This window comes from Bos grunniens, chromosome 13 (assembly GCF_055505025.1).
Source record: "Bos grunniens cultivar Pamir isolate PY7600 chromosome 13, Bosgru_T2T1.0, whole genome shotgun sequence".
In the NCBI taxonomy this organism is placed as follows: Eukaryota; Metazoa; Chordata; class Mammalia; order Artiodactyla; family Bovidae; genus Bos; species Bos grunniens.
Genome location: NC_141177.1, coordinates 57,038,853 through 57,057,828, shown reverse-complemented (window position 1 = coordinate 57,057,828; position 18,976 = coordinate 57,038,853). Strand labels below are relative to the sequence as shown.

Below are 18,976 nucleotides of genomic sequence, written 5' to 3'. Positions count from 1 at the left end.
GGATGACCAGTTAGAGGACTGGTGGTTAACGACTTCACTTCGGCAGGTGAAGCGAGCCCCACTTTGGCAGGCCGATGAAGTGAACTGGTATCCGCAGGGATATCTCAGTACCTACTTTTCTTCTCACTTTCGGGATCAGAGCCCGCTGGCCTAGAGATGACGTCTTGTGGCATGAGCCCCACGGAGTTTGGGGGAAGACACCGCTCATTGCGAGGAGAAATTGCTTCAGGAAAGTGGGTCTGTCCGAGGGAGGTGTTCAAGGATCTGGCGGGTCCCCTCCCTTGCCCCCGGGCTACAGACCAGGGAGGCGTGACCTAGTCCCAGGCTTGACCGCCAGACTTGGGCCCTGCGAGGTGCGCGGGGCGGACGGAGCGGCCTCTTTTCCGGCGGGCACCGAGGGCGGCGGCGCGCCGGGGTGGGAGGAGGAACAGCACTTCAGAACCTGGAGAGGGGCCGCCCCCTCGAGTGCCCCGCCCCGTGGCCGCTCCCTCTTTTGCGCCCCGCCCCGCCCAGGCGCGCCCCCAACCTGCGCCCCCAAGGGGAGGATGGAGACGCTCGCTTCCGGCCCAGGTAGGGGTCCTGGGCTTCAGCGGCTCGGAGCCCCGGGTCAGGCGGCATCACTTCCCTGGCTACAGGTGGTGTGGGGTGCGCGCCGGGAATCGGACCGGGAACGCGAGAGGGACTCGCGGGGACCGCGCGCCTAGTCCCGGCGGTTTCGGGGCACCTGAGGCCCGCGCCGCGCTTGGTCCACCCGAGGGACCTCCTGCTCAGGACTGATTTATCTGGAGCAGGTCGGTGAAGCTGGGGTCCATTCCCCGCCAGACGCATCTGTAAAGTTTCCTTTTTAAGGGGAAAGGGCAGACAAGAAAGAACATTGCGGTCGTTACTAAGAAGTAGAGCAATCCTCCCAGCAACGATGTCGTTTCGACTTGTTCACCAACAGCTCTGTTCTGTAATAGTTTCTATTTGAACCTTGCTAGAATTTTTCCGTGAGAAATTAAAAAAAAATTAATAATATTTTACTATTATTGGGATGATGGTTGTAAGCTTTGAAATAGACGTTGTAATGGCACTAAAAATATTTTTTTGTTGTTTTAAATTGGAAAACCCCAAGAATCCTCACGGATTTGAGTTTTCTTGGTGATTGAATGGGTTTTCTTAAAGCCTCTTATTTTTTTTTTGTATTTCTCATTGATCCAATAACTTCAGAGTTACTTTATGCCTTCATAGGATGTGTGGTGTTCCCTTTTAGTCGCTTAATTAAACCTGAGTAATAAATTACTGTCCTGTTATACTACCTCAGTGTTTCTATGTTTAGCTTCTAAACACTTTTCCCAGATGCTTGATGCTTAAACCTGTAACACTGAGTTTTGTTGTGTGTTACAGACCCAGGAACACAGCTGCAGCCTGGAATTTACTCTTTGTCATGATATCTGAAAGAGTTATTTTCAAGCTTTGCTAAAGGTAGGTGATAAAGTTGACCAGTTTTCTGGATTTGCAGGAGCCTAAGTGCTAAATTTTGACAGATAAATGACAGTGCATGTTATTCATGCCATATTGATTTTTATTACACTGTAAAAGATAATTGTTTTCAAATGGGAAAATTTAGAGATGTATGAGATTTCAAAGATAACTTGTTTTTTATGTGTCTATTCATGTGATATCTAGTGTGTGAAAAATTACTCTCATTTGTCTTAGTCTTTTTTTATTATTGTTGGGAACAAAAAAGTGTACATTAAAAGATTCAATCTGGTGATCTTTAATACCAGACTATATCTATTTGAAGATATTTTGGTCAGTCATACAAGGAGTACCACTGTCCTGCACTTCCTTTTTAAAATTTTCTCTTTACAGCCTAATATTTTTTGTGCAAATATTCTTTGAAAAATAACTTTTGCCTGTCAGATCCAAACTATTTGAAGGTCCATTAGTTACTACTAATAGGGTGATAAATATTTGAAAGTACAAATATACTTTAGACTATATGGATGCAAATTATGTAAAATTTTGCTGTAAAAATGTTTTATCACTTTAATAATTTCTGCAGTGTCAGTGCTCTAAACTATTTACTCCCCCCCCCCTTTTTTTTTTCAAATGAGGGTCTCTTGTTTAGTTTTTTCCCTGGATTGATAATTTGAAAGATTAACTCAATTATCCATTATAGGGACTTCCCTGGTGGTCCAGTGGCTAAGACTGCCCTCCTGGGTTTGATCTCTGGTCAGGTAACTAGATCCCACCTGGCGTAACTAAGTTTCTGTGCCACAAGTGAAGATCCCATGTGCTGCAACTAAGACCTGGTGCAGCCATATAAATAAATAAATTTTTTTAAAAAAAAGTTATCCATTAGAGGGTAAACAGATTTCCATTACACTTTAAAACTAATTCACCGAAGACCCCATACCACTTTAAGGACACACAGGGATTTAGGAACCTCCAATTGGGAAGCATTACTCTTTAGAACTGAAATCATCTACCACTGAACATCAAAGTTCTACCATGGACTTTGTCCTGGTTTGTTTCTTGACTCTGCCATTTACCAGCATTATGACCTTAAAAAGTCTAATCCTCAGTCTTCTTTTCTGAAAATGGGGACACAGTAATAATGCCTTTCTGAAGGGCTTCTCATAAGTGTTAAAGTTAAATGATGTAATACATGTAAAAGTAGAAGCCCAGTAGGTACTTGGCACTGATGAACAATCAGAAAAATACTTGCCACTGTTATAATCTAGTTTTCCTGATGTCTCAGGGTGATTATACCAGGTGGAGAGGTTCTTGTTGGTTGGTCATTTTTATCAAAGAACACAAAACAAACCTCATGTAGAAGTTATAGGCTGATAGCCTAAAGGCTGAATTTGATATATTTATTTGGGTCAGCTTTGTATTTTAAAATAATGAATACTTTACAACTATTACCAAATAGTTTAAATTTTGTAAATTTTAAGTGAATTCCCAGAGTCTTCGCTTCTTTTGAAAAACAAGGGGACCAGGCAAGGCAGGGCTTGTGTCTGCCAGACCTGCAGCTGGGATGTAGCTGTGCATTTTGGGTGGGAAACACTGCCCTCAACTTTGCCACAGTTCTCTAAACTCCGTGCATTTATTTCATCCAGATGTGCTTCACTCACACATTTTACCTCCTTTGTCCCTGCAGACACCTCAGTTTGTGATTTCTTACTCAGAAACTATCCCTTACTAATTGGAACAGGCAGTTGTGTGGCCAAAACTATAACTCACCTTGCATCCTTGACAAAGGAGGCGAGTTGTCCTGTATCACAATTTACAAAGCATCATTTCCTCATACAGCTCATTTGATACATAGGTCAACTCTGAGAGTTAGTTCAGACATGCGTGATTATTCCATTTTACAGCTGTCAATGCTGACGTTTATAGGTTTATGCTAAAACTTAAAATAATGTTTTAAGTTTCTAGGAAATGATAGCCTTTCTTTCGGTTCTAGCATGTAAGCACATGCTTTTATCGCAGTAATTACAGAATGAGAAAATGAGTGGTGGAAAGCAGGATACATAGATAGAAGTACATAAGTAGACCTTTTCCCCCTTCTCTGCAAAACATTTTTAAGCAAATTGAAGGGAACAAAACACTAATTATGGTTTATTCAAAGCAGACCATACGTATCACTGGACAAGGTCTGTTTTAAACCAAACTTTGTTGCCTGTGTTAGTGAAAAGCTGGAGGGATATGTGACCAGTTCATCTGGTCTGTAGTGAACTGAGACCAGAGGTTTCTGTCAGTTTGTGTTTTAAAGTTCTTTGAGAAAGTAGATAGTTAGAACTTGTCTAGTGCTTCAGCCTGCTGTCTCTGAAAGGTGGTTTTATATGGAAGACTCACTTTTCTGTAGGCTACTTTTAACCAGCAAGGCTTTATGACTTTCATAATCATTCCAGGAGAATATTCTCTACAACAAATTAAAGTCAGGAACAGTGTTGTTCTAAGACTTGTCAGAAGACAGCTGAGGCTGTGGTTGGTGTGAGAGATGAAAAAGAAAGTAGACTGAGTTTAGAGGGGTCAGGAAGGATCTGGAAGACACAGTAAGAATGTGGATTTTGAAGGACTTTTAATGGGAAGATAATGTCCTCTGGCTTATCTGTTGAGATCTCTCTGGGATGCTCTATGGAGACACACATGTTCTGCCCTGCTGGCATTCCAGGATTCCCCTTCCATCACAGGCAGGAGCTACTTTTGAATCTAATGTAAACCATATGCATGCAGTGGAGTTTAAACAGCTTGGCAGAAGGGAATGTATAAAGGGAAGAGTCTTTCCATAACATTCTGCAGAAAATACACGATGTGTGTTTTGAAAAGTGAGAATCACAGTATTAAAATATTGCTCAATTTTGAGTAAAACCATCTGCTACTTTCTTAGTGTGTTTTATATCATGGGCAAATGGCATTTTCATTGCATTGAGAAATGGTGTTCTCTCCCTATCTTTTGGAAAAGTTAACAGTTAGGTTGATTATTTTTTGTGTTATATGGGAAAAGGAAACGTGCTTATGTTCACTTATGAAGCACTTATCCTTTGAGTTTCTAGCCCCTTCTGCTGATAAATTTGGTCATTACCTCTAAAGTATTAAAAGATACTTAGAGTGATTTTCTGGTACTTAAGAACTTAACATAGTCCCCTTAGTTATTATATGAGTGAAGAATTGAGTATTAGGAGTTGTAGTATGAAAGCACATTAATGCAAACATTCCAAAAAACTAACTTTTATTTTTGTTTTTTTTCCCCTCTAATATTAGTCTAAGTAGTCTAAATTAGTCCACTTAGTCTAATTTTTAAGTTTTTTGATAAAAAATTTATTATTTTATGATCTTTTTAGTCTCTGCTGTAATTTGTTAGTCTTTTCAACCTTAGTATTGCTCATTTGTATCTTCTGTTTTGTTGGTTTTATTGATCAGTCTTAATAGGGGCTTATGTATTAAGAAATTATCTTTGAAGAACTGTTGTATTTATCATTCTCTAATCTGTCTTATTCTTTTTCTGTAATGTCTTTAATTTCAACTCTTCCTTTTTTCTACAATCTTTGCTTTTATTTTGTAATTACATAAGTTTTAGCCTTTCTTCCATTCTAAGATAAAAATTTTAGGCTATATGTTTTCCTCTGTTTACTGCTTTAGCTGTATCCAATAAATTTTCATGAGAGATATTTTCATTATTATTCAGTTTTAAGTCTATTTTTAAAAAGTCATTGCATTTTTTCTTTGGCCCTTGAACTGTTTAGCAGTTCCTTTTAAAGTATCTGATACTATAGGTTTTTAAAAATTTATCTAGTAGTTGTCTTCTTACTTAATTACATGGCAGTCATGTATGTTCAGGCTTCTCTGGTGGCTCGGACAGTAAAGAATCTGCCAGCAATGCAGGAGACCTGGGTTCGATCCCTAGGTCAGGAAGATCCCCTGGAGAAGGGAATGGCTACCCACTATAGTATTCTTACCTGACGAATTCCATGAACAGAGTAGCCTCCTGGACTATAGTCCATAGGGTTGTAAAGAGTCAGACATGACTGAGCAACTAACACTTTGACTTTCATGTAGACTCGGGAAGGTTATTTGTTGTTAGATACAAGATTTCATGTGTATTTCAGGATATCCATTCAGTACAAACAGATGACACAGATGGAGAGAATATGATATTTGTGAATTGGAAGAATCAATACTGTGAAATGACTATACTCCCCAAAGCAATCTATAGATTCAGCGCAATTCTTATCAAATTACCAATCGCATTTTTCACAGAATTAAAACAGAAAGTTTATAATTTGTATGGAAACACAAAAGACACCAAATGGCCACAGCAATCTTGAGAAAGAAAAACAGAGCTGGAAGAATCAGGCTACTTGACTTCAGACTATACTACAGAGCTATAGAAATCAAGATAGTATGCTACTTGCACAAAACTAAAAATATAGAACAATGGATCAGGATAAAAAAGCCCAGAAATAAACCCACACACCTGTGGTCACCTAACCTATGACAAAGGAGGCAAAAATATACAATGGAGAAAAGATAGTCTCTTCAATAAGTGGTGCTGGGAAAACTGGACAGCTACGTGTAAAACAATGAAATTAGAACACTCCCTGACACCACACACAAAAAGAAGCTCCAAATGGATTAGAGTTGTTTAAATCTTATTTATTCTTAAGAACTCTTTTCTTTACTTGAACCAAAAAAAAAAAAAAAAAATCACGGACAACTTGTGTTAAAATCTCCCACTAAAATTGTGACTTTTTCCCTTTTTCTTTGTATTTCTTTCAGTTATTTCATATATTCTAGGCTTCTGTTTTGAGCTTTTATATTTTCTTGGTGAATTAAGTCTTTGATTATTATGTAGTAACCCTCTTTACCTCTAGTAAATAATTTTCCTTTGAGTACTTTGTGCCTGATGTTAATCTTGTCACATCACTTTCTTTTGTTGAATGGTACACGGTACCATTATTTTATTTACAGTCTATCTCTGTCTATAGTTTATGTGAATCTCTTGCAAACAGCTGTGAGCTACCAGTTTCTGTCTTTTCGTGGTGGTAAGTTTGGTCCATTTACAATTATTGTGATTATTGGCATATTCATATTTCTTTTCACAGGGTATTTTATGCTTTCTGGTTCTTCTTTTTTAAAGGCTTCCTTTATTCTCCTTTCCAGAGTTTTTTGATTGAGTTTGTTAACATCAGTTTTTCTCTTTTAATATTTTGAAAGTTATGCATGATATTTTTAGGGTCTAATGTTTAAGTGTTTGACATGGATATCTTAAAGCCTAAATTTATAATTAATATTTTTAACTGCCTCTTTATATGAGGAACTTAAGAACATTTTAAATTCTAGCATTCTACTTTTGATTATTATAGTTCATTTTTGTCTATTATTGTGTCTTACAGTCAGTGTTAGTTTAGATTTACACACATATGTCACTATGTACTGTTTTGGGTAATTTAGACCTTCCTTGTCATTATCATTGTCATTTTTCAAAGATATCCTTTAGAAGTTCTCTTTCTCAGGGGCCATTGTTGTTAAACTGAATTTTTTGAGGTGAAAAATATCTTTAATTTGCCTTTGACCTTGAAGGATACTTTTGTTTATTTTAGATGGGCAGTTATTTCAGCATTCTGAATATATTATACTATTGTTTTCTATTGAAATATCAGCAGTCATTCTAATTGTTTCCCTCTATATGTGATATATCTTTCCTATATGGTTGGTGTCAAGAGCCTCTCATTGTCTTTGGTGTTCTCTAGATTCATTGCCATGTATCCAACTGTGAATTTTTCAAAGAAATGTACTGAGCTTCCTGAATTTGAGTGTTCATACCTTTTGCCTGTTTGGGAGAACTTTCAGCCATTATCTGTTGATTTTTCTCCATTCTCTCCTCCACAAACTGACTGGATGTGTGCTAGACTGAATCAGTCAGGAAAATAGAATCAATACCAAGTAGTTCAACAGAGGGAATTTAATATGGTGCCATGGTCTGAATATTTGTATTCTCCCCAAATTCATGTGTTGAAACCCTAACCGCCAGGGTAGTGGTGTTGGGAGGTGAGGCCTTGGGGCAGTGATTAGGTCAGGAGGACAGAGCCTCATGAAGGAGATTAGCATCTTATAAAAGAGACCCCAGGGGGGTAGCTTGTCCCTTCCACCACATGGGGTTACAGCAGAAACACCGCGCCATCTATAAAGGGGACCCACATCTAGTGCCAGGTCTACCAGCAACACGATCTTGGACTTCCCAGCCCCGGGAACTGTGAGAAATAAATGCTTGTTGTTTCCAGTCCACCCAGTTTATATTATTTTTGTTCAGGCAGACTGAACAGACTAAGGTATAGGGGGAATTCGTTATAAATGTTTTAGGATATCTGAAAGCCCAACAGAAGATAATGAGGTAATCTCAGAGTTAGGATCATAATCTTAAAAACTATCATTACTCCTTGTACTGTACAGAAACATCAAGGAAATGGTCTTACCAAAATGCAAATGCTGAGGCCGTCTAGAACCATGGCAGGTCTACCCTACAGAAACAGGGACCTTCAGGGAGATGGAGCCACATGGACATACCACAAAACTAGAGAAAGCAGAGGAGAAAGATCCTCCTCCCATCCAGTCTTCTGCCTGGCACACCCACTGACAGAATCCAACAGCGGAGGACACCAGTGGGACAGGGAGTTTGGGGAATACAGTTTTGAGATGTCAACCCCTGAGATTCAGGACACGGAAGGTCACGCACAGATCTGAGAGCAAGCAGACAATTGTGGTCTCCCTTCCATATCTCTCAGTTTGGGTCTCCTGTTTTTCATTACTTTGTTTCCCTATACTGTGTCCAAAGTAGCATTTTTTCTGTGGTAAAATATGCGTTACATACAATTTACCCTTTAACCACTTAAAAACTATGTTCACTTCAGTGCTACATTCACATCATTGTATAACACTCACCACTATCCATTGCCACAACTTTTTTTTACCTTCTCAAACTGAAACTAGCTGTTAAATAATCTTTCCCATTCCCCTTCCCCAAGCTCCTGCTGCTGCTGCTACCACTGTTGCTAAGTCACTTCAGTCCTGTCCAACTCTGTGTGACCCCATAGACGGCAGCCCCCCATCCTTGGGATTCTCCAGGCAAGAACAGTGGAGTGGGTTGCCATTTCCTTCTCCAATGCATGAAAGTGAAAAGTGAAAGTGAAGTTGCTCAGTCGTGTCTGACTCTTAGTGACCCCAGGGACTGCAGCCTACCAGGCTCCTCTGTCCATGGGATTTTCCAGGCAAGAGTACTGGAGAGGGGTGCTATCGCCTTCTCCGCCCAAGCTCCTGGCAACCACAGTTATACTTTCTGTCCCTGAATTTGACTGTTCTGGATACTGTATGCCAGTCATGGTTTATTATGTTCATTAACATTGCCAGTGAAAAGGCACTATTCCATAAAATGAATGTTTTTCCTGGTTGTACACTTCTATTTGAGGCATTTAATAAGATTTAATTTTTTTTTTTTTGGTTTAACATTTACATTATATGGATGGCATAAACGCTTATTTGCACGAGTCAAGTAGATAGATGTAGAAAGTAGTTATCTTGTCACTGATTATGAAATCACTGAATTGGATGATTATTACTGATTACCTCCTACTTGTTTTTTTTGCATTTCGGATCAAAGGCACAAATTTCATAAAGATTAAGTTTTCTAAGAACTATTCCTAAGTGTCTTTTTATGTAGTGATGTAATTTTCAGCAGGCATTCATAGCCATTTACTGAATGATGTCCCCTTAAATATAATGAATATGATCATTATTCTGTTTAGATTTTCAAATTCTCTTTAGCTCCTTCTAATCCTTATTTCTCTCATTCTTTTTTTTTTTTTTTTGTAAGAATACTGATTCACTCATTCAGCAGCTACATATTTAACATTTACTATATGCCAGACACAGAGTTAGGCATTATAAGGTTTGTAAGTGAACTGAGAGCTAAGGTTTCAGGTATCAAATTAACAGATAAACAAATAAACATTTGCCCATTTAGCCTGCATTTACTAGTTATCTGCCATGTGTTAGATATTGTTCTGGGAACTGTGGATACAGAGCTAAAAATAATAAAGTCTGTACCTCTGGAGCTTACATTCTGAGGAAGGAATAAAATATGCAGGGGAGATCTTTTTTAAAATGTGATATTTGAGCTGAAATATGATGGATGAGATGGAACAAATGAAAAAGACTGAGGGCAGACAGCAGTTATGGATGATAAATAGAATGAACTCCTTCTGTTTGATGCACATTGGTTTGTGGTTTCTGAGATGGGAAAATTAAAGAGTTTATTGTTGCTTCCATTTTGTCACTTAATTATTAAATGAAGACATCAGCTGGGAAGTTTGGTGGGAGAGGATGGACAGCAACGAGGGAACAATCTGAGGAGAGAGAAATTTGAGGATGGAGATCACTCACCAGAGAGAAGTGAATATACAAAGCAGGGAAGTGCAGTAAGATTGCTGGACATCATTGAGGGTCTACTTGTAAGTTTTTGATCCTGAATTTAAAGTGAAATGGTTCAGCCCAGTTGTGTGGTGTTCTCCAGCTATAGGCACAGGTGTGAAGAAGATGTAAGGTTTAACTAGGGTTGGTTTTTTTAACCCCAGGGGACTGGTGGTGAAGAAGGAGAGAAGCAAGAATGTTTAGGGCATTTGCAAGGAAGTTATAATAATTCAAACTGCAGAATTTATGCTGTTGTGCTCTGTGCTGTGTTTAGTTGCTTAGTTGTGTCCAACTCTGTGACCCCATGGACTGTAGCCCACCAGACCCCTCTGTCCATGGGGATTCTCCAGGCAAGAATACTGGAATGGGTTGCCATGCCCTCCTCCAGGGAATCTTCCCAACCCAGGGATTGAACCCAGGTTCTCCTGCCTTGTGGGTGGATTCTTTATTGAGCCACCAGGGAAGCCCTGTTTATGCTGGGGAAGGAGAAAATGAAGTGGAAATGAAGACTGAAGAGAGTTGATGGATATAAAGAAAGTGAAGAATCAATGGATTGGTAGATTGGATGAGGTTGAAAGTTGTAGTCAGACAAATGAATTTCATGGGCTGATATTAGTATGTGATATTAACACATTCATTAATAGGCCTGTTTCTATGTATACACATCCAGGAACAACTGCAGTCAACTTTATAGCATTGAAAAGAGTGAGGTTTTGCATGGTTAACCAAAAAATTCAGAGGACCACCACAGATGTTCTGGTTGGTCTTTCTGTTCATTTTTTTTTTTTCTTTAAATTTATACAAAGGATTGAATGTAATTTAAGGAAAACATGAAAGGTTAGTAGCACTACTTGGAAGATCTTATCTCAGCTTATGTGTGAAATCATTTTTAAAATCACTTGACCTCATTAGCCATGTTCTCCTAATTGAGCCCTGAGCCAGGTGCTGCTGCTGCTGCTGCTGCTGCTGCTAAGTCACTTCAGTCATGTCCGACTCTGTGCGACCCCATAGACGGCAGCCCACCAGGCTCCCCCGTCCCTGGGATTCTCCAGGCAAGAACACTGGAGTGGGTGCTCCAGGTGCTGGGTGTGTAGGAATATCAGGTCACGGTGGGTTCAGAGAGCTCATGGAGCACAGAGATGGGCACACAACTCAAATGGGGTAGAGAGTGGTTCGGTTTGGAGGACATGACATCTCAGCAAATACGTGAAAAGAAAAGTAGCAGTTAGAGCTTAGCAAAGAAACCACAGACCCAAGTGGGAGCAAAGACTGTATGTGAAGATCCTCAAGCAAGAAGGGGATGACCTGATGGATCCCAAGTGGGTAGGTTGTAGTGTCTGAGGGAACATGTAGTGAGACATGAGGCTAGGAAATTAAGCAAGGGCCATATTTTAAAGGATGTGTTAGGTTATATGAAAGAAATTTCATACTAAAAGCACTAGAGGACTGATTGTTGGGTTTTACATAGAGCAGTAGTATAAAGCACAATCACTTAAAAATGCTGGAGAAGATGTGGAGAAAAGGGAACCCTCCTACTGATATAGCCATTATAGAGAACAGTAAGGAGATTCCTTAAAAATACTATGAATAACCCTATCCTATGACCAAGGGATCCCACAACTGGGCATATACTCTGATAAAACTACAATTCAAAAAGAATCCATGTACTCTGGTGTTCATTGCAGTGCTACTTAGAATAGCCAGGACATGGAAGCAGCCTCGATGTCCATTGACAGATGAATGGATGAAGCAGATATTCAATATTCAATGGAATATTACTCAGCTATAAAAAGGAATGAATTTGACTCAATTGTACTGAGGTAGATAAACCTAGAACCTGTAAGAAGTAAGTCAGAAAGAGACAAACAAATGCTGTATATTAATGCATATGTTTGGAATCTAGAAAAATGGTACTGATGAACCTATTTGCAGGGCAGTATTGGAGATGCAGAAGAGGAGACATATATACACTGTCATGTGTAAAACAGAAAGCTAGTGGGAAGCTGCGGTATAACACAGGGAGCTCAGCCTGGCTGTCTGTGATGGCCTAAATGGGTGGGATGAAGGGGAGCAGAGTGAGGCTCAACAGGGAGAAGATGTATGTATAATTATGACTGGTTCTTGAAGGATGTTATCCAGGAGAAACCAACACATTGTTGTAAAGCAATTTTCCTTCAATTAAAAAATAAATAAAAAAACACAATCATTTTAAAGTGTGGGATTTGCTTTGATGAATAAGTTGGACTTTTATCATTGCTAAGGTTTATTCTAAAATTCTTTCATTCATGAGTATAAAGCAGTAAATCAAAATGATTTAAATGTGTGCCTCTAGGAGAAGGCAATGGCACCCCACTCCAGTACTTTTGCCTGGAAAATCCCATGGATGGAGGAGCCTGGTGGGCTGCAGTCCATGGGGTCTCGAAGAGTCGGACATGACTGAGCGACTTCACTTTCACTTTTCACTTACATGCCTTGGAGAAGGAAATGGCAACCCACTCCAGTGTTCTTGCCTGGAGAATCCCAGGGGTGCGGCAGCCTGGTGGGCTGCTGTCTATGGGGTCGCACAGAGTCGGACACGACTGAAACGACTTAGCGGTAGCAGAAGCAATCTGAAAATAATTACTAATAGTAGCAATTAATATGGGACAGTATTAAACATAGAAAGCCCTGCTTACAAAACATTATTAAACTCGTATTCATCTGTTTGCAAAAAGAACTGAAATTAAAAATTTCTTTGACTCTGAGTACATTTGGTTACTGCTGTGTATTTTCCATCATATCAGTGAAAATATTAGATAATTTCCCATGAGTTTGTGTGTGCTGTTTAATATTACCAATCAAATGTCAATGAAGCTCTGTGCTCTTTCTCTCCAGTGATTTAAACTTTTGAGATGCTTCCATTAATTGGAAAATCAATCATCTTTGATAACTTTCCCGACCCTTCTGATACTTGGGAAATCACTGAAACGATTGGCAAAGGAACTTATGGAAAAGTTTTTAAAGTGTTGAATAAGAAAAATGGCCAAAAAGCAGCAGTCAAAATTCTGGATCCCATCCATGTAAGTCACGTTTTTTTTCTTGCTTGCTAATTAACTTTAAAAAAAATCTGTGTTAAACAATTAAAAAGTCCATTGGTATCTTATCTTGATTTATTTATCACAGTGTCAGTTGCAATTTGAAGGAAATGTTTGTTTTAAAATGTCTTGTTAGATTTTCCTTGTTAAATGCTTAACATATATTAGAAGGTCCAATAAATACTTGATAAATAAATATATAGTAAAGAGAAATATGGGGGCTTCCCAGGTGGCATTAGTGGTAAAGAACCTGCCTGCCAATGCAGGAGACATAAGAGAAACAGGTTCCATCCCTGAGTCGGGAAGATCTCCTGGAGGAGGGTGTGGAAACCCACTCTAATATTCTTGCCTAGAGAAGCCCAGGGACAGAGGAGCCCGGAGGGCCACAGTCCATAGTGTCACACAATCAGATATGATTGAAGTGACTTAGCATGTACGCACACACAGATAAGTATATCTGTATATAAGTTTATCTTCTCTCAAGCAGCTCAGTGGTTTGATTTAATATTTTTAGATTTCAGAGTGTTGTCAGCATATAGACTCACGGGTCTGGAAGTAACCCTAAAATTGTCTAATGTCGTCTTGGCCGGATTTCATTTTCCTCCTGTGTTTATTTAGGCTTCAGGCAGAATTCCTCTTATGCCAAACAAGAAATATATTTTAAAATTTCTTTCAAAAAAGGGAAATTAATTTTCAGGTTTACCTAAGTGTTTCCAAACAGAAATGGCATTCCTTTACAGGGTCTGGTTCCTTGTGAAGGATTCAATGGCCTCTTTTCCAGCAGTGCCAATGGTGCTTTTTTTGGGAATAGCAGTTGTGATCAGGGAAACTCATCTTGCTTTGCCTGTAAGAGCATGAGATTTGCCTGTAAGAGACAAGATTCTTTTTTCCAGGAGTCAGAGGCTCGGTGTTTGGACGAGTTTTCAGCTACTAGGACGTAGGTAGGTCTCCCCTAGCACATGGGGGAGCCAGAATAAACTCAGTGATTCTGTAATCGCCAAACCTCTCCTGAGAGCAAATTCTCTAATTACTCAGCTCTTGGAGAAGGAAATGGCAACCCACTCCTGTATTCTTGCCTGGAAAATTCCACGGACAGAGGAGCCTGGTGGGCTGCAGTCCATGGGGTTGCAAAGAGTCGGACACGACTGAGCGACTTCACTTTCACTTTCACTTTCACTTTGTGCGTGTGATGGGGGTGTGGCTTGATGGAAACGATGAGATGTGTGTGGAGTTGGCCTGGGAGTTCTCTTTCTGTCACAGCTCTGACACTCACAAAGCCTGCAAAAGGACTCTGCAAAAAGTCTCTGCCCTCTGTTCATCTTGGGGTTGCTCTTTCGTTTTTGATGGTTTATTTTTACTAGATCTGTTATTACTACATTGTTTTATTTTCTTTTGAGCAGAGGAGAGAGAGGGTGGGGGCTTCTTTTCAAGAAGTAGGTTAGATAAGTGCGTGCCTGCTCAGTCGCAAAGTTATATCTGACTCTTTGTGACCCTATCTACTGTAGCTCGCCAGCTCCTCTTTTATCCATGGAATTTCCCAGGCAAGAATACTGGAGTGATTTGCTATTTCCTTCTCCAGGGGATCTTCCCACCCCAGGGATCGAACCCATGTCTCCTACACTGGCAGGTGGATTCTTTACCACTGAGCCACCAGGGAGGCCCACTGGAGGAGAAAAATGAGAAGCACTGTGCACAGGCTTAACTGATGCTGCATGTCTTCATAGTCTGTTGGAAAGTTCTTATTGTTAAAACTGAGGGAAGAGAGACACCAATTAAGCTGTATCAGAGTAACTGCACCACTAGTCTTCGAAATTAGAAGTCTGCCCTTTGAACTTTGCTGTTGAGGATTGGGGTTCATGGTGGCAAGAGAAAGGGCTCCAGGCTGATCCCAATGTGTGGCCCCACAATCAGAGTCTCTCCCATTCCTCTGCTTCTTTATGAACAAGAACAAATGACTTGTGAATGTATGTAACAGTTATCCTTTCATAATTTCACATTTGCTATGCAGCCTACCTTACAAATCAGGTTTGATTCTCTTGCTTTAATGAAATATATAGATCCATAACCGTAGTATGAAATGTGTTCTTTTGCTGCTTTTATTCTTGTCATAGTACATATATATTTTTCTAAGAATTCTTTATTTACTCTTCATTCATCATGCCACAAGTCAAATAAAAAAAGATTTATAACCAGGAGATTGTAATCTTAATAAAATAAATTTAAATGCACCCAAGCATTTTGCAGAGTGGCTATTTTTTTTATTAAAAAGGTCTTACTGTTATGGATTTTGAACTCATAATCTTCTCTCCAACAAAGGGATGAAATGAGAAGGACTAGAAAATAGTAGACAAAAGACTAGTCCTGGATTACACACTAACCAGTTCTGTGACTCTAACTGCCTTGAGCTTTCGTTTCTTTCTTTCTTTTTTTTTTTTTTTAAATTTTATTAGCTTTAGTTTCTTCCTTAGACTAGTGTTCTGGTCTAAAATTCTTTACATCTTTGTGATTCCATGATTCTGTCTTAAAACAATGTGGATATTAAATGTTACCATAAAATATTAGAAGTCTTTTATTTATGACAGTGAATTGTTTTATGTATATATGGTTTTCTAGATACATGACTAAGTGCGTAGTCTTGTTTGCAATTTTATTGACAGGATTACAACCTATTCTACTTCTGGTGAATGAGTCTTTAGCTAACTAAAGGCTGTATGCCATCTTATATAACTTAACCCTTTCACTTTTTTAGAAAGGTAGGAGTTTATTGCATGTATGATTGGTTTTTGATAGCCTTTAAATATCTTATACTTCAAAGAAACAGCTAAAAGTTTGCATGTCAAAACAATAATTTTACCATTGAAATAAAGTTAACACTACAAAGAAAGGAAGATCACCTTAAACAGTTCTCCATATATATTTTTTCCCTAGATTTTGTGATTAGAATTCTTTATTTTTATTTTTTAACTTAAAAAATTTTATTTATTTGGCTGCGTCAGGTCTAAGCTGCTCATGGGCTTAGTAGTTTAGGTGCCCAGGCTTAGTTGCCCAGCAGCATGCGGGATCTTAGTTCCCAGACCAGGGATCGACCCCACATCCCCTGCACTGGAAGGCACTGGACCACCAGGGAAGTCCTTATATGTTTCTTTCTAACTGCACATAAAAATAGCCTTTTATTTATTTCTTTTCAATGAAATAAACATAATTTGAGATATTTTTGATTAACAGGAAAATCACAATCTCTTCCCGTAAGCAGTGTAAGGAGAAATGTCAATACATTGTATTGAGCACAGTAGAAACTATTCTGACCTTGCTTTGACAAGATAAAATTCTACGTTCGCTAGTCTAACTTACGTTTTTTTTACTTCATTCATGTTTTTCTCACCGCTCTCTCCCCATGACTTTTTTGAAACTAGGATATTGATGAAGAGATTGAAGCAGAGTACAGCATCCTAAAAGCACTTTCTGACCACCCTAATGTGGTCAGATTCTATGGCATGTACTTTAAGAAGGATAAAATAAATGGAGATAAGCTATGGCTGGTTCTTGAGGTAAGTGTTTAGAATTATTTCCCATGTGGTAATTTGCAGTGTGGTCTTGGAATGACGTGTTTAGTAACGTCACCCCCATAAAGCAGTTCATCTGATATGTTCCATTCTGTATCCTTTGTTGAATCTTATTCCCAGTTCTGGTCTTGCCATCTTTAGAAATACCAGTAAATGAAAGAAAATTAATTAAAGATTAAAAGAAAATGTTTCCATAATAAAAGACTAAAGAAACTAGGATATTTTCCTGGCAGAAGCGCATACTAAAAAGGGACTTCATTATAATTTTTATTTATTCATCTGTGTTTGGTGCAACACGTGACTGAGGCTCAGTGCCAGGTGCTATGATATGAGATAAAATTAATGTAGCTGAGGCTTCATTAGGCAAAAATGGTGAGTTGCTAATTTCTTCTGACTTCACTGAATACTAATGACATAAACTGCAGAACCAGGTACTGTCAGTCCCCCATATCTGTGGGTTCCACATGGTCAGATTCAAACAGCTGTGATCCGTGAATACAGAGGATCAACTGTATTTACATTTATGGGGGGAGGAACCTTACTAGAAGTGGTGTGGAACACTGAATAAGTTGCCAAAGGGATACTGCAGAGTCTGCCTTTTCAATTCCTAAGAATAGCTTGGGACAGTTCTCTCTAATGCAAGAGTATTAGAAGGTGCACCACTAAGGTTACTGCCAGCCCTAGAAGAATGTGTTTTTTTCTGATTTTCACTGGATATTTTTATTTAAGTTGAAGTAATCATTAATTACAATAAAATTTATAAAAATTTCTTAAAGCTTCTTTTATCAAACCCAGGGCTAGTAAAACCTTTATTTGATCACCTTAACAGCATCTATTTATTGTATTTGCATTAATTTACTTTTTATAACACTAGTTTCTGGTGTAAAGTGAGGTGATTCAGTTATATATATTTATATGCTAGGCCGTGTGTGTGCTCAGTCATGTCCGACCCATGGTGACCTCATGGACTACAGCCTGCCAGGCTCCTCTGTCTATGAGATTTTTCAAGCAATAATACTGGAGGGGGTTGCCATTTCGTCCTCCAGGGGATCTTCCCAACCCAGGGATAGAACCCAAGTCTCCTACGTCTCTTGCATTGGCAGGTGGATTCTTTATCTCTGAGTCACCTGGGAAGCCCATATATTTATATGTATTAACATAATTATATATATGGCTTATCACAGGATATTAAATATTCCTTGTGCTATACAGTTGGATCTTATTGTATATCCATTCTATTAATATATGTAATACTTTGCATTTGCTAATCCCAAACTCCCAATCCATCTCTCCTCTGCCTCCTCTTCCTATTGACAATCACAAGTTTGTTCTCTGTGTTTTGTATTCACATTATTTTATTAGCATTTGGTTATTTTATTTCTTTTTTTTTTTTGGAATGTACCATTGATTTTCCTGTACAGTAATAATTTGCACATTGTCTCCATACTTTATATTTTTTCTATGGTGGTTTTTAAATGAATATACAAGTAGTGATCATTGTAGAGAATACTTGAAACTGTAAAAAGAACCACTCTTAATTTTGAATATATTTTCTTCATCTATTTTTGTATGTTTAAAATGATTGACAATATCACTTATCAGTTTAGCCTATTTTCCAGTTCATATAATTTCAGATAGACTTAATCATTTTTATCTTTTAAAAAAATACATTCACTTGATTAATTTTTTGTTGTTTAGTTACTAAATCAAGTCCAACTCTTTTGACCCCCTGGACACCAGCACGCCAGGCTCGTGTCCTTCACTGTCTCCCAGAGTTTGCTCATATTTATGGTCATTGAGTTGGTGATGCTGTCTAACCATCTCATCCTCTGCTGCCCCCTTCTCTTTTTGCCTTCAGTCTTTTGCAGCATCAGGGTTTTTTCCAGTGAGTTGGTTCTTCACATCAGGTGTCCAAAGTACTGGAGCTTCAGCTTCAATATCTATCCTTTCAATGAATATTCAGGGTTGATTTCCTTTAGGATTGACTGGTTTGATCTCCTTGCAAGTCCAAGTGACTCTCAAGAGTCTTCTCCAGCACCACAGTTTGAAAACATCAATTCTTTGGTGCTCAGCCTTCTTTGTGGTCCAATTCTCACATCTTTACATGACTACCAGAAAAACCATAGCTTTGGCCATAGGGACTTTTGTTGGCAAAGTAATGTCTCTACTTTGTAATACACTGTCTAGGTTTATCATAGCTTTTCTTCCAAGGAGCAAACATCTTTGAATTTCATAGAAAGCAGTAATACAGGACAGTATTACTGTAGATCCAGGTTAGTGGTGCCACCCTTTCCTGAGCAGGTAGGTATGTGTCTTTCCTGAGTTGGTTGTTGAACCTGGAAACAGATGGTTCAGTTTCTCTACTCTTTCATTTTCTAATCC

General features: G+C 38.8%; 1 protein-coding gene across 1 annotated transcript in view; it reads left to right on the top strand.

Annotated features, from left to right (window-relative positions):
• The first annotated feature begins 488 nt into the window (after positions 1-488).
• MYO3A (myosin IIIA) overlaps positions 489-18,976 on the top strand; it is a 170,222-nt gene continuing 151,734 nt past the window's right edge. Inside the window, exons 1-4 of the mRNA XM_086331215.1 lie at positions 489-791; positions 1,387-1,464; positions 12,832-13,016; positions 16,445-16,579. Coding sequence (XP_086187341.1) covers positions 12,849-13,016; positions 16,445-16,579 — 303 coding nt within the window. The 5' untranslated portion in view covers positions 489-791; positions 1,387-1,464; positions 12,832-12,848. The remainder of the gene's footprint in view (positions 792-1,386; positions 1,465-12,831; positions 13,017-16,444; positions 16,580-18,976) is intronic.